The 15,549-nt window shown below is 43.7% G+C and overlaps 1 protein-coding gene across 4 annotated transcripts in view; it reads left to right on the top strand.

Annotated features, from left to right (window-relative positions):
* The window catches only part of ATAD2 (ATPase family AAA domain containing 2), an 88,165-nt gene that overhangs the window by 3,836 nt on the left and 68,780 nt on the right, over positions 1-15,549 (top strand). For all 4 annotated transcript variants that reach the window (XM_025178690.3, XM_075920165.2, XM_075920164.2 and 1 more), the window contains exons 4-11: positions 510-663; positions 2,406-2,508; positions 3,650-3,737; positions 8,751-8,864; positions 9,569-9,686; positions 10,594-10,704; positions 12,830-12,938; positions 13,202-13,317. In XM_025178690.3, the coding sequence (XP_025034475.2) occupies positions 510-663; positions 2,406-2,508; positions 3,650-3,737; positions 8,751-8,864; positions 9,569-9,686; positions 10,594-10,704; positions 12,830-12,938; positions 13,202-13,317 (913 nt within the window). The remainder of the gene's footprint in view (positions 1-509; positions 664-2,405; positions 2,509-3,649; positions 3,738-8,750; positions 8,865-9,568; positions 9,687-10,593; positions 10,705-12,829; positions 12,939-13,201; positions 13,318-15,549) is intronic.

The following is a 15,549-nucleotide window of genomic DNA, read 5'->3' on the forward strand; positions in this document are numbered from 1 at the left end:
AAGTGACTTGAGATTTTGAGTGTGGGTGCACAACTAGAAACAAATTAAATCTCCTGAAAGTGTGAACATTGACCCTCTGAAAATGTGATTCTTTTATCTGTTGAGTGCTCAAAAATGGAGGCACCCAAAATGCTAGTAAATAGCTTGACAGCATAAGTGTAGAATATGTAGACTAAAATTGGACACAGTTTGTGTTTTACAAGATAGGAATAATTATCTTAGGTTGCTCTTAGCTATTCTATAAACTGCATACTTAAATTAGCTGGTTATAGTTTCTAAAATCAGTTAGATATAATGTGTACATGAGTGATTTTTAAGTGTAGAATATAATATGTAGGTGTGTTTATCACTTAAATTTTAAAATTGGAATTTGTGGTCAAAGCAATAATTCACATATTTAAACAAAAGTCCAACACTGGTGGTTTTTTGTGTTTAAAAAAAAAATTCTCTAAATTTGAGGGGGAAATGTGTTCCTTAATATAATGTACATTTATAAACAGTAATTCTAGTCACCAGGTCTTTGAAAACCAGAGCTGATGTGAAAGCTGCCAAACAAGTCCATGGAGGGAATGGGGATGTGGAAGTGCGTCGCAGTGGCAGAATCAGACGAAGTCGTTATAGTACTACAAACCAGTCTGTTTTGTTTGACAAACTTATAACCAAGTAAGTGATCTGTCCTCCAAAAATGGTAGCAATCCCTAATGACTTTGCATGTGCTTGAGTACCATGTGAACTAAACTTATAAAAGTGCTTGCCAAAAATAAATTCACTATGACAGTTCTTTATATATGTCCCCATGACACTGCTGAGTTTCTATAATGCAGTACCCAGTGGAGAATTGGAGAATGCACAATTATCTGCCATGGCATCAAGTTCAGAACCAAAGTTACAAAACAACCATGTGGTCCCAGCCACATTGTTTCCTTCCTGATTGCTGTCAGTTGTAGGGCCTTTCTTCTCTGTTCCAATAACTTGATCTCCAAGCTTTTCCTGTAGTTGATGTTAGTATTTTTAGATATATTAATGTAGTGTTTGCTGTTGTGCAAATAGGCCAGTTTGACCCTGGTTTTAGCCTCTGAACCATTGTGATTAATCCTGTCTTCAAAGAACTACCAAGACTGAGTTTAAAGGAGTGTTTTATATCCTTAGAATATCATGCATACATTTGCCTTGGAGACCCTGTTCCTGGATTGTTGCTTAATATAAAGCCTTCAGTGTTTCCAAAACTGTGTGGTATACCCCTTAGAGATCACCAAGGATGATGATGGATGATTGGGGTACACAGCCTGTGGCAACCCCGATGGGGGAGGGGTGAATGCCACCCAGCCTCGCCCTGCCCCCGGCTCTGTTCTGACCTCCTGCCTTCCCCCTCTGAGCCAAATCATTACTACGGACCTAGGTTCTCAGCTGCAGAGGGGGGGCGGGTGGACAAGGGTAAGGGGGTTGCAACATGACAAGTTTGGGGGCCATTGCTCTAACCCTGGCTTTATAGGGTCAGGTGAGTCTAGGCTTGTCTTTATAAGCTGGGGTCCTGATTCGCTTTGCAGTCAACAATTGGTTCTACTATCATCTTCAGTTCAGAAAATGCCAATTATGATGAAACCAGTAGCATGGTGTCGAAACAACAAATACTGTCTCTCCTCTGTTCTGATTTAGGAATAAACCATTCCAAGAAAGGAGTTGGTTGATTCGGGGATGTTAGTGATTCTATGAGCATCTTTTATGACCATCTTATGCATCAAAGAAGTATATATCCAAACAATGATGGATTGGTGCAGCAACTTCCTTGGTGTCAGGAGTTCCTTATGTACTAAATAGATTTCATTCCACTTGTGTACAAGTTGTGGCGAGAGGGAGGGTTAAATGATAGAATTTCTCTTGTAGCTAAGGAAAGAATTGATTGGCTTAGGATCTACATAAGTGCTGCAGTTGCCTTTGTATTCTATCCTATAAATGTTTGGTGCTACAGTATGACACTTGTGCAGCCCCTGTCATACTTACCTGGAGATTCAAAGCTCAACAGCAGTAGGATACACAGCTAGTAAGTTAAACAATGGGAAGAATCTAGAAGTACAGTTTTGGGCGAGTAAACATTTTGTTCCAAAAACTGATATAAGAAAAATATTTCTCTATTTTTCCTATTTATGTGAGTTTTTCACAGCAATAAAGGAAAGAAATATCCTTTTAAAAAAAAAAAGGTAAAATATGATTAGTCCATGCATATAGTTGGGGAGAGTAAGTAGCAAGTGCAGCACCTGAACTATTTTTGAACTTATTTTTTAAAAGCTGATTTATGTCAGTTTGACAGTATAATTTTAAGCACATCCCATTGAAATTTCATGCTGATGCACTTTTTTTTTATACTGTCTGAACTCCTCACGTATGTGTCACTTTTTTTATCTCAGCACTGCAGAAGCAGTATTACAAAAAATGGATGACATGAAGAAGATGCGCAGACGTCGAATGATAGACTTGGAAGATCTTGGAGTGTTCAATGATGCGGAGGAAGTAAATATGGACTCATAATGTTTCTTTAGAGGCATAAGGGGATCGTCTTAGATCACCAAATGACTTGTTTGGTTTTTTTTAACTAGCTTATTTACCTGGTGTTGCTCAGGCCCTTAAGGAGGGGTCAGGGTTGGGAAATGAGGAGGGAGTCTGGGCGGGGGATATTTTGTGTAGAGGAGAAGGCGGGGGGGGGGGGGGGCGGGCAAAGCACTCTTTCTCTCTCCCCCCCCCCCCCCCCAAGATTTGTACCAGAGTTGCTTGCTCTTCACCTTCATGCCCCTGTCAAGGAGCAAGAGCAAAATGCACAGCTCATCTACCCCCTGTGCTTCCCAGCCAGAAAGAGGAATGTAGTACACATTCCTCTTTCTGGCTGGGAAGCACAGGGGGTAGATGAGCTGTGCATTTCTCCCTTTCCTTCCCCCTCCCATTCCTTAACGAAGAACAGCCAGCAATGTCCATATCCAAATCTGGGAAAGGGGCAGCAGCAGTGCCTCTCCACCTCCTCTAAAAAGCATATGTGGAGTGGGAGGTTTGGGGTTGGGGCAGTCCCAGACTGTTGGGGGGGGGGGAAGGGGGCACTCCAGCTGGGTCACGACAGTTGGGGCCCACCTGACTGCCCCTCTTTAATCGATTAACTAGTTAAACATTATATTTAACCGGTTAACCAATTAAACAGGATTTTACATTCCTAATACAGCTTAGGAACTTGGAACTTACGTGTGTAGCTGCATACTTTTCACTGGTGCTGAGAGAAGTTCATTCAGGATACTGATTATCCTTCCTAATTTTATTGTCCATGAAAGAAGGTATTAACTAGGAAGACAAAGGCAAAACAGTGAACTGACTTTTCTAATTCTTCTGTTCCTTAATGCTTATTCTGCTCAGTATCAATATACAATATTTTGATTGAGTTTATGAAAGGAAATGGAACATGTGGGATGTGACTATTAAGAGAAAGTAAACTTGGTCTTCCAATGCTACTTTTAGTTCTACCGAGTATAACCACACTTCAATTTATCCATTTATACATATGCAATATCTTGATAAATATGCTGTGTATATGATGTCCGTGCTGCAGGGTCTGAAGTATGTGTATATTTTATAAAACTGCCACTGTTTTTTTTTTCTGTCCCATAATTAGGAAAATCTAGATATGTACACTCGAGGAAAGCAAAAGAGAGAGCAAAGAACTGATGAAGAAACCACTGATAATCAAGATGGCAGTGCAGGTCGCTGTTTATTTTAATTTTCTTTGTCTTGTAGTGAACATATGTAATATGGTCTTAAAGCAGTGATTTTCAAACTTTTTTTTTCTTATGACCCAGTTAAAGAAAATCGTTGATGCCCGTGACCCAACTTAATTTTCCTAGAGTATGGGTGGGCTCCAGAGTGGAACTGAGGATGGAACTGAGAGCTTTGGGTATAGGAGGAGGCTCCAGCTTTGGGGGTATCACAGCTGTGGCAGAAGAGGCTTATCTTGAGCGGTTCCTGGTCACCATTGCTTTGGTGGTGCTAAGGCAGGCTTCCTGCCTCCCCTGACACTGATGACCATGCTGCACTCCAGAAACAGCCAGCAGCAGGTTCCCAGCCAATGGGAGTACGGAGCTAGTGCTCAGGGCAGAGGCAGTATGATCATGAGTATGTAGATCTGCCAACTCTCATGTGAACTTTTATTTAAATAATTATTTTCATGACTGTATCAAACTTTGCTTTCCATGCTGGCTTTGGGGTAGGGAGGCTATTTTTTCCTATATACTTGTATTGTATTTAGCAGAATAGGGCTCTGATCTGGTTTAATGCTCTAAAGAAGTGTTTCTCAAACTGTGCTCCGTGGAGCCTGAGACATCTCCAGGTCTCCGCAAGGTTGACAAACTGGAAACATTGATAGGTACTACACATACAATCAGTGGACCGCTGGGGCTCCGGAGCCCAAACAGTTTGAGAACTGCTGCTCTAAAGCATTACTACAGTATACAGTCAAACTCTGATGGTCTGGTACTCCTGATGGTCCGGCACCATCAGGAACCCGGAAGTGCTTTGGGCAGCTGGACCATTGGAGTTGCTCTGCCCCCAGATTCCCCAATTCAGCCGCTGCTAAAACTGACCAGTGGCTGAATCGAGGACGCCTAGGGCAGAGCAGCTGGGGCGCTGCCAGGTTGGTCCCATAGCACTGCCCCTCGGGGCTGGGAACCCAACCCGGCAGCGCCCCAGCTGTCCCCGATTCAGCTGCTGCTGAAACTGACCAGCAGCGGCTGAATCAGGGACACCTGGGGCAGAGCCGGACTATCGGAAGGGGGGGCTATGATGGGCCTCGGGTGGCATCCCCCCACCCCAGCCCAGACCCCTTATAGCCCCCCCTTCTGATAGTCTGGCAAATCTGATAATCCGGCACCCCCTGGGTCCTAAAGGTGCCGGATTATCGGAAGTTTACTGTACATAGTAGACGTTAATCATGTTTAGATTTTCATTGTACTTTTTCTTAACTTACTCTTTTCACAATATGAGTAAAAATTATCAGATTCTAGTCCCAGATCAGCTTTTTACCCACATTCACCAGGATTTTAACATTTTACATTATATATAAAGGCAGTTGACAAGTATGTATTTTGGGTACACTGCGGCATTGCTTAAAAAGGGCAGAGTTAAGCTTGCATTGTCATGAACCTTTAAGTTTGTATTTCAAACCTCTGAAAAAGCAGAAGATTTTGCTGAACTTAAAATTCTGGAAGGGCAAGAAATACTATTGGGTTATGTTAACTATTAATCATTTTTTGTCAGTGAATTTCATAGTTGGTACTTCTGTTTAACTGAAAGAAGTGTCTTTTGTAGGAGTTAATATTCATTTAGGTCAGGGTGGGCAAAAGGGCCTACTCAGGCCAGATCCTGCCTTGCAAGCGGGTTGATCTGGCCCACAGAGGCCCTGCCATTCCCACGACCCCAGGCCAATTAGGATCTGGTCACAGGAGGGAAGTGCATGAAGTTTCCTCCACCCTGCCAGGAGCACGCAGTGGTTTGAAGTGGCTTCGCCTGCTCTCCTGCCCCCAGGCTCTGATTGGTCTGGGGGCGGGGTAGGGTTGCCTGATGGTTTCAACGAAGATACCAGACACACTTGACATTACATCACAGTCTACATTACATCTTTAGAAAATACCGAACACTTATATTTTCTAATTTATATTTTCTTAATTTGTTTCCCAAACAGAGAGCTCAAATACCGGACTATTCAAAAATGGACACCTGGCAGTCCTAGGGTGGGGGAGCACAGGACGTCTCTTCTCACCGCCAGGGGCATGGGTGTCTAGGGGGAACCTGAGGGGGAGCAAAGGGGCTACCCCAGGCCAATCATGGTCTGTGGGTGGGGAAGCCCAAAAGCATCATGGCCCTACTCCTTCTGGTGTGGCCTGGGGCTACTAAAATTTTTTTAAGTGGCCCCCAGCAAAAAATTATTGCCCACTCCGATTTAGGTAAAATTATTGCCCACTCCGATATTGAAGGCTTCAATATCTGAGACATAGGTGAGAGGATTATTCTAAGAGGGGTGGGCGAGATTCTGTGGCCTGCGCTGTGCAGGGGGTCAGACTAGATGATCATAATGGTCCCTTCTGACCTTAAAGTCTATGAGTCTATGAGGTAGTTGTATTTCTTCCCTTTATTTTCAGTTGAGGTGCTACTGTGGTTAGCCAAAGGTAAACACTTATGAATGGCTGTCCCACCTCCTGTTCAGTTTGTTATGGTGGACTGGTATAATGATTATGCTTTGAAATGTTTGGAGGGTGAAGGTGCTGACAGGTCAGAAAGAAATCAGACATAATCTGTTTCGAAAAGTCTTGACTCTTCTTTTCATGTTGGTAACATTAACTTAGAGTATGTGAAAAGACCAGTATGATGTTCACCTCCTTTTCTCCCTCCCTGTATCATGTAGCCTCCTTGTCAGATTTTTCAGCTCAGCCTTCCTTTTCCATCCAATTAAATTATTAGTGCATGAAAAGTTGCTCCTTGCTGTCTGGTGTCCTCTGCTGATGAATAAACATCACTGGCAGCAGATCACTAGAAGTTTTGTATGCTACCTGGTTATATAAATTAAGCCACAAGCTGGGTTATTTGAGGCTTGGGGTTTATGTCCTACTGCAGCCAGGCCCTCCCTTCAAGTTGATTGCTTTCCCCCATGCTTTGGCAAGCCCCTCTACCCATTGTGGGGATGGCATGTCCTTAACAATTCATTCACTGCTTTTTGAAAGTTTAATATGAGCTACTTTTATGAGCTGCCTAGATACCAGCACACACACACACGGGAAAGGGAGAGGGCCTCTCATCACCTTAGAAAGGCATGGGCCTCAGAGCCCATGTGATTGGCAGGGGGAGAATCTCCAAACTACCCATCAGGTCCCTATCCTCACAAAATCCTGGCACACGTATGGAAAGGAAGACTATGGTGTTGGCCACTTCATCTTGCTTGCTTTCTGCCTGGGTGCATCTGTACAGCACCCCTAGCTCGAAATAAGATACACAATTTGCACTACACAAATTGCATAGCTTAGTTTGATACTATTTCGAAATAGCTTATTTCAAAATAATTCACTATTCCAAAATTCCCCTTAACCCTCATGGAATAAGGATTACCAGGATGTCGGAATAAGCTGCCTGTTGTTTTGAAATAAATTTCAAAAATAACGGGCTCCTTCAATAGATGCCGAGTAGCTAGTTTGGGATACTTCCAGTATCCCAAAATATCTCCACGGTATAGACATACCTCCAAGTTCCTAATCCAGTGATGGGCAAGCAAGGATAATGAGTAGGCCACATGAATGGCCCTCCTCCATCTCAGTGGGCCACAAGATTGAAATTGGGCATGTGCTGTGACCATAACTCTGAGAATAAGATGAAATACATTGCATTTAATTCTTGTTTTTTCATGGCTTTTTCAATATAATGTGATCCATTATTGGGGCAAATTAAATTGCTAGCAAAAGTAACAAAGCAGAGGGAGTGCACGACTCAGTGTTTGCTATCAGCATGTAACTAACATGGGCCCTTGCTTTAAATGTATGTCACTTCTCATTTTACCAGGGACTGATCCACCCTCTTCTCTGCTGAAGACCCCATTTCCACTCCACCTTTTTCCTTAAACCCCCACCTAGCCTCTTCCTTGCCTCCTACCCCAAGCATGTCCAGTTCCTGCTCTCCCACCCAGCATTTCCAGAAAGCCATGAATAATCTGATTCACAGTGAGATGAAAGTGCTGGGAGGGAGGAGAAGTAGGTAAGTGCAGAGCCCTTAGCCTCCAGGGGCACAGAGGGAGGGTGCACAGGCTGTACTAGAACCACAGTGGAGCCACATGCAGCCTGGAGGTTACCTACTACTGACCTTGTCCTTTTCCCCTTTCCACCAAGACCCTTCCTCCCTTATTCTCATAATCCCCCAAACCCTTTTTCTCTTTACTCTTCAACTTCCTGGTGTAACATCCACATGTTTACTTTATTAGTTTGCCTTCTGAACTATCTCCTGTACTCCCCAAAAAGAGCTCAACAGATGCATATTTAAAAACATGCCTAAGGTTTTCTCAGATTTCTGCAAAGAAGGGCTTTCAAGCATAAGATGTCTCAGTGTATTTCAGATTTCATGGCCCCAGCATGTCCCTTTGAGCCACACAGGTCAAGTGACTTTTCTGGCTGGAAATTCTCTTGGATAGTCTTTCTGTACATGTCCATGTAATGTATGTTTAGAGCATACGTAGTTAACTCCTTTCCTTACCAATTTCAGTGTTGCTTCTCCAAAGAGGTAGTGGGTGCCATGTAGTATCTGGAGAAACAGTGAAGTGATTGAGAACATTTGGATGACAATCAGAACCTAGGTTTGATCGCCAGGCATTGTCTCAAAAAAAAAAAAATAGTAGTAGTCTGTCAACCTTAAGAAATGCAGGTTTTGATGGAAAGCTGTGTTTTGGGAACTCTGCTCAGATAACTCCATATTTGCATGACAAACTCCACGTGGCATCCCTGTGAAGCACATCAAATGTTAAGGCAATCCAAATAATTGAGGATTTTAGAGCATTTTGAAGAGTCTTCCTTTCAATAGAAAGGGCTTCTGAACCTTAACATTGAAGAATATGAAGGGCATTTCTTTTGTATCAGTTAGCTAGATTTATGTTAAATATGCTTGATATTAATGGTATATGTTATCAATGAATTAAGGTTCTGTTGTTTTCCATTAAACTAAGAGAAAGTGTAATTTATTAATATTAGAATCATCTGAAGAAGAAGCTGAAGACCAGGAGGATGAGGATGGAGAAGATAACCAAAAGCGCTATGATCTTAGACAGAGGAAAACTGTTGTACGCTACCAAGCACCATTGGAAAGTAGGTCGTACATGTCTTTTCTGGTGACCTTGTTTCTTGTCTATAGTTATAGGCTTCAGAAACACCCATCTTTGGCAAAACACATTTTCATTTTCTTAGCTTTCCCTCCTTTGTTCTGAGATATCTGGCCTCTTTTATTCTCTCCTGCATCTTCTCCACTCTGTTTTGCACTCAGTTGACTAGTAATGCTCCACTTTTTGTCTTTTTTATAAATCTGTATGTTCCAAATTGAACAGATAATGCAGTATTTAATCAGAATTAGCTTCCATGGTGTTAACCTACAAAAGATCTTGTGATTAAGATCACTGCATAATTCAACCTATATATTTTATTTATTTCCAGTTTACAACACAATTACTCTTCGACTACATTTTTATAAGTTTCTAATAAATTACAAATTAATTCTACATATGCCTACTGTTTCTTAATGAAGGGTTTTGTTTTTTTTAAGATCAAGATTAGGAAAGCCATTCTATATACTCCTGAAGGAACAGTAACAAATAAAAACTACTTGCCAGTAACTTTCCAGTGTTACTGTTTTCTATTGTTTTTCATGACTTATCTTAAATCTAAACACATTTTGGCATTAACAAAAGAAATGTAATTCCTAGTTATTACTGTAATCTGCCATATAATAATTAATTTGTGGTATTTACTCTGATTTTAAAGATGTAAAAATATCCTAAATAAACTGCTTTTAATAGAGCCAAGGCACCAAAGAAAGCCCAAGCTGTTCTACACTGGTCCATCCTCTCCTGTGAGACGAAGATTCCCTTTTAGCCCTGCAGGGCCTCGAAGTCCATACTGCAAAAGGATTAACAGGTTGGTATATGGATGGTGATTATTCTCATTTATCGGTATTGGTGGCAGTCACATCATGTAAAGTCGCTTAATGACTTTCAGAATAATAGTAATTAGAAGACTTACCCAGCATTGCCTGGGTCCTTCAGGGCAGGGGGGAGGTGTGTGTGTGTGAGTGATTTGGGGGAGGGCTAGGGATATGGAACGGGGTCCGATAGTGAGGGTTGGAGGTGAGGAAGGTTTCAGGATGGGGGGGGGGGTCCCATTGGCCTTTTCTCCCCCTTCCTCAGTTCTTCTATCAGAGAGGCAGCAAGCTGGGGGGAGCCAGTTTAAAAGCCAGCACCCCACCCCCCCCACCCCCAGCACCATCTCAGCAGAGGCGTAGTGGGGGGGACCAGGCGCACGCTGGTAATCCGCATTGTTCACTGAGAACTTAAATTTTATACTTTTGAGGATGAAAACTTTTTGTCCGGGATCTTCAAAAGTGACTAGTGGTTATTGGATGTCTTAACTTTTTATCCCCAACTTGAAAATCTTAAAGGATCCTGTGTTTCTGGTAATATGCTCTGTGCTTTCTGAAAAACAGGATCCTTAAGGTGGTGTTTTATGTAATTAAAATCAGTAGCGCATTTGAAATCTTTGATATATTTTACATGTTTACTGTAAACATTTTTACTTTTTTTGGTACTAAAACAATTTTGCATCAGTGAGGATTTTTATATCCCCTAAGGGAAGTGTATAACAAATAGGAAACCAATCCTATATTTACAGGGAATGTGCTGAATAACCTAATGGATCTGCACCCTCAGTACATTATGAGGTAGAATTTGGAATAATTAGTAACTTGACTTTTTTTTTTTTTTTTTTTTTTTAAGAGCAAGCACATACTTAAGCTTGTTACTGGTTTTCTTTAAATATTTTATTACAGACGAAAGCATGCAATCCATAACAGTGACTCCACATCTTCCTCCTCTTCGTCTGATGATGAGCAACATTTTGAAAGGCGTAGGAAATGTAGTCGTAACAGAGCATTAAGTCGGTAAGTATAATTAAGTAGCTTCTTCCCTCCTGTGGGAGAACTGGCATCTGCACATTTGTAAAATGTTAGTCTCTTAATATAGAGAAGCTGACATATAAGAATTGTGACAACTTATAGCTAAATTTGTATATTACTGCATTAGATTCCTTAGTCCGCCATAGAACTAGAATGTACCATAAATTTGGGGCATTTGCTGCAAATTTAGGTCCATTGTTTCACAGTGGTATAGAAACTGCAGGCCTGATCCAAAGGTTATTTGGATCCACAGCAGACATTGAAACAACAAACCTACCCAGCACTGGGTATAGAAATAACCAATCTGTGAAAGTTTTAATGATGGAAATCATTCTAATTTAAGTTCACAATGTCCAAAAATGAGTACAGGCAGTCCCCGAGTTACGAACGGGGCCCTTCCTCTCCCTGGTCTCCAGCAGACCAGGGAGAGGAAGCAAAGCGGCGGAACACGCGGGCAGCGGACAGCCCAGACGGGTCTGGGCTGTCAGCTGGCCGCGTGTTCCGCCGCTTTGCCCCCGTCCCCCTGGTCTGCAGACCAGGGGGACGGGGAGCAAAGCAGAGCAAAGCCACGGAGCCCAAGGGCAGCAGGATAGCCACGGCGCGTCTGGGCTGTCCCGCTGCCCCCGTGCTCCGCGGCTTTGCTTCGGACGCCTGTGGTACAGCAGCTGGGGCGCTGCTGGTTGGTCCTGTAGCGCCGCTCTGGGCGCCACTGGACCAACCCAGCAGCACCTGAGCTGCTCTGCCCCAGGTGTCCCCAAGTCAGCTGCTGCTGAAACTGACCAGTGGCTGACTACAGGAAGCCCCTGCCCCGGGCTTCCTGGAATCAGCTGCTGATCAGTTTCAGCGGCTGCTGACTTGGGGATGCCCGGGGTTCTTAAGTTGAATCTGTATGTAAGTCAGAACTGGCCTCCAGATTCAGCCGCTGTTGAAACTGATCAGATTCAGCCGCTGTTGAAACTGATCAGATTCAGCCGCTGTTGAAACTGATCAGATTCAGCCGCTGTTGAAACTGATCAGATTCAGCAGCGGCTGAATCTGGACGCCAGTTCCGACTTGCATACAGATTCAACTTAAGAACAAACCTACAGTCCCTATCTTGTACGTAACCCGGGGACTGCCTGTATAGGGAGACGGCTAGTTATTCCAGATACCACTTGTAATGTGGTTGGCACCCTCCTCTCTCAAGTACCCCCACAAGTGGGCAGGGTTGAGTTCTTCAGCTCTGGTGACCTCTTTCAGTGGTTCTCTGGTGGGTTTGGGGGGCGGGAAATAAGTGACAGCACTCCAGCTGAGTTGCACCCTATCTTTGCATTAACCAGACCCAGATCCCTTCTGGAATATATAATCCACGTGGATCTGTCTCTCTCTAGCCCTTCCTGGGCTTTGGTTGTTAAATATTCCAGCCCTGGTATGGGGCTGTATCCCCACAGTGTCCTCCCTGGAGACTCTTTTTGCTGCTCTCCCCAGGCTCAGTCTCTACTAATTTTCTGGTAGCCAGACAGGACCGTTTTGCTCCCTTGGTCCATCCCTGCCAGCATACTGTCTTTGGCTCAGTCCTAGCAATCAACCAAGAGCATTTTGCTCCCGTGGTCCCTACCCACGCTGAGCTGTACTTGGCACTGCTGCTCTTCCAGGAAGCCAGGCCCGCAGTCCTTGCTTCTCCAGTTCTAAGCAACAGCTAACTATTGCTCTAGAGCTCGTTTTGTATAGCCCTGCTGGACCCTGAATGGCTGCTTCCCTGCAGTCATTCTAACTTGCTTGAAACACCTCTTTACTGCTCCCTTCCTGGGATGAGTGTGGCAGAGAGGTCTTCACCAGGGGGCCTTTGGGCCTAGATCACCCCCATCATATCGCTTAACTTCCTTGGAGTGGGATTTTCAAAAGTCCCCAAGTATTTAGAAGCACACATATTTAGGCACCTCCAGGAAGTTGGTAGTATTTAGGATAACTGGTCCTCTTTCTTGTTCATATTTGGACATTGTGAGCTTAATTCAGTTCAGGGATGTGTTAGTGCAAAGCTGCTTATTGTAAGACCATATAATTTGCCAACCAAAATCTGGTTATATCTTTCATAATACCGATCTTCCCCTTTCTTTGACTTTCAAACCAGGTGTCTTCCACTAAACTTTCGGAAAGATGAATTAAAAGGAGTTCACAGGGATCGGATGAAAATTGGAGCAAGCTTGGCTGATGTTGATCCAATGCAAATAGATTTTTCAGTAAGTACTTTGTCAGTTGATACCCACTTATTGAAAGAGTAGCTTAGTAGAGCTTTTCCATTTAAAAAAATCTCTTTACAGCTACCTTTGTATATGTCTCCCATTTCCCCCCCCCCCAATTGTATGATAGCCTAGAATATTTTCTTTTATAATGGCATATATCTTCTATTCTTGCATGCTTAGTATAGTTGTGCAGTTGATCCTTGCTTGCTTTGAAGTGTGTATGAAATACATTATTTGTTTTTTAACTCTTCCTAAATTAGGTACGATTTGATAGTGTGGGTGGACTATCCAGCCACATCTCGGCTCTAAAAGAGATGGTGGTTTTTCCATTGCTTTATCCAGAAGTATTTGAGAGATTCAGAATTCAGCCTCCAAGGTACTGTGATGTGTATTGCAATTTGAAAACTTAGCCTTTTGTTTAAAGAATAATGTTGCATTTTAAATATCTGTCCACCTTTTCATGTCGCAAAGCATTCATGTGTGAACTTTATTGAAGTAACACTAAAAGACAACTTCTTTAAGCAGACAAAACCCAGAATGCACAGTTTCAAGTTTCCGTATAGTTCCTAATCAGAATTAATGTCTGAAAAGTGATTCAGTAAAAATGCCATTTTTACTATCTATATATGAATCTTCTATTTCATATAGTTTGTTTAGTTTACAAGTGAAGGATTTTCTAGCTACCAGCTCTTTCACTAATTCTGTCATCAGTCAAGTCCTTCTGTCAGTCATGATGGATAACCGACAATACTTTTGTCATCCTATCTCCAAGATGGAGCAAGAGTCCGGTCCTTATACGTGGAAACACTAAGGGTGTATCTAAACCATACCCCTCTGTTCGCAGAGGCATGTAAATTAGACACATCGAAAGTGCAAATGAAGCTGGAATTTAAATATCCCGTGCTTCATTTGCATAATGGCGGCCGCCACTTTTTTCGAAACGGGGCTTTTTTGGGGGGGGAAAAAAGGCAGTTTAGATGGGGCATTTTCGACAGAAATGCCCCATTTCGGAAGATCCTGTACTCCTCAAAAAATGGGGGGGGGGGGGCCAGGGGAATGGAAATGTCCTGTTTTGAAAAAAGCGGTGGCCACTATTATGCAAATAAAGCATGGGATATTTTAATCCCGACTTCATTTGCACTTTCGATGTGTCTAATTTACATTCCTCTGCTGACGGGGTGTAGTTTAGACGTACCCTAAGGCTATGAAACTGGTGCATTTCCCATCCGACAGAAATAACAGTAGTCTACTACACCTCCCAAATGCAATTGCAAACTCCACGGGCAGTTGGTGCAGCTAGGGCTGGGGAGATACAGGCCCCCAGCCCCACATACAGGCATGCCCCATCTGAGGCCCCACCTCTACCACAGGGAAGGGACAAGCATGCGGGGGGGGGGTGCACCCCAGCCTCCCCAGTCCTGGAACATCGGGGAGGGAGGAGACCACATGGCTCCAGTATTCCCAGCCCTGGAGCACCAGAAGGGCAGGTGTTGGGGGCAGCAACACTCCACCCCAGAAGACCTACAGCAGGTGTTCTCTGGGCGGAGTGTGGGTGGGGCCATGCCTGGTGGTTTGGGAAGGCTGTGATTTTCCCCCACCTCGGCTATCGAACGTCCATGGAAGAGTCATTTAGCAGACATTTCTGGCATTATCGTGAATGGGAGATCTTCAGACAGTGTTCCGCAGCATCTGCCAAATGTGGAAAACAGAGGGGTGAAATGTTACCTGTTCTGCTACAAGGGATGTCATTGTTGCAACTCTCTCTCAGGGATGACATGGTAACACCATGTCCATATAGTCTCCTTTGTGCTTACCTATCTATACCACTGATCCTCAAGATACTATAAGAAGGAGCAAGAGGTGTCTTTGTCACATGCTTGGCCAAGACTGATATGGAGGCATCACACCTCAGACATCTTATCAGCAAGGACCTCTTGATGTAGAACTCGGGAACCCTTACCTTTCTCAAGTAGAGATGTTAGAAATTGTTTAATTTCGTGATTGTTTAATCGCAACAATTCTTAGCAGTTACATGATTATTCAATGACCCGTGGGGACAGGACTGACAGCCAATGTACTCCTGGCACCACTCTTAGGGTATCAGAGGCAGCAGCATGGGGTGGAAAGCAGGAGCCGGTCTGTGAGGAGAGCCATTTTAACAATCAGCAGCGTGATGGCGTGGCTTCCCTGCGTGTGCTGTTCTAGCAAGGGATGTAATAGTGTCGTTAACTAACGAATAAGCAAAAGCTTATAGGTTAATGCTATAGATTACATGCATTTCTGACTCATGCCGGGAGCGGGACCTACCCCCGCTGTGGCTCCACATTTAAAGCAGTTCCAGTTTGTGCTGGGTCCGGGAGCTTAGACCCTGCCTCCCTGCAGACAGGGGCTTCTGCCGCCTTGCACTGCTGCCTCTTTATCAGAGGCAGCAGCGCAGGACAACAAGCAGCTGGTCCTCAAGAGGAGCTGGTTTTTAAACTGGCTCCCCTCAAGGACTAGCTCCCTCCTGGCACCCCACACTGCTGCTGTTTGGATAGAATTCAGTCAGATACTTTATTGAATAGGAAGCCCAGTACTTGCAAAGACCTACCTCCCAAAGGAGGAATCC

This window comes from Pelodiscus sinensis, chromosome 2 (assembly GCF_052426305.1).
Source record: "Pelodiscus sinensis isolate ZL-2025 chromosome 2, ASM5242630v1, whole genome shotgun sequence".
Classification (NCBI taxonomy): Eukaryota; Metazoa; Chordata; order Testudines; family Trionychidae; genus Pelodiscus; species Pelodiscus sinensis.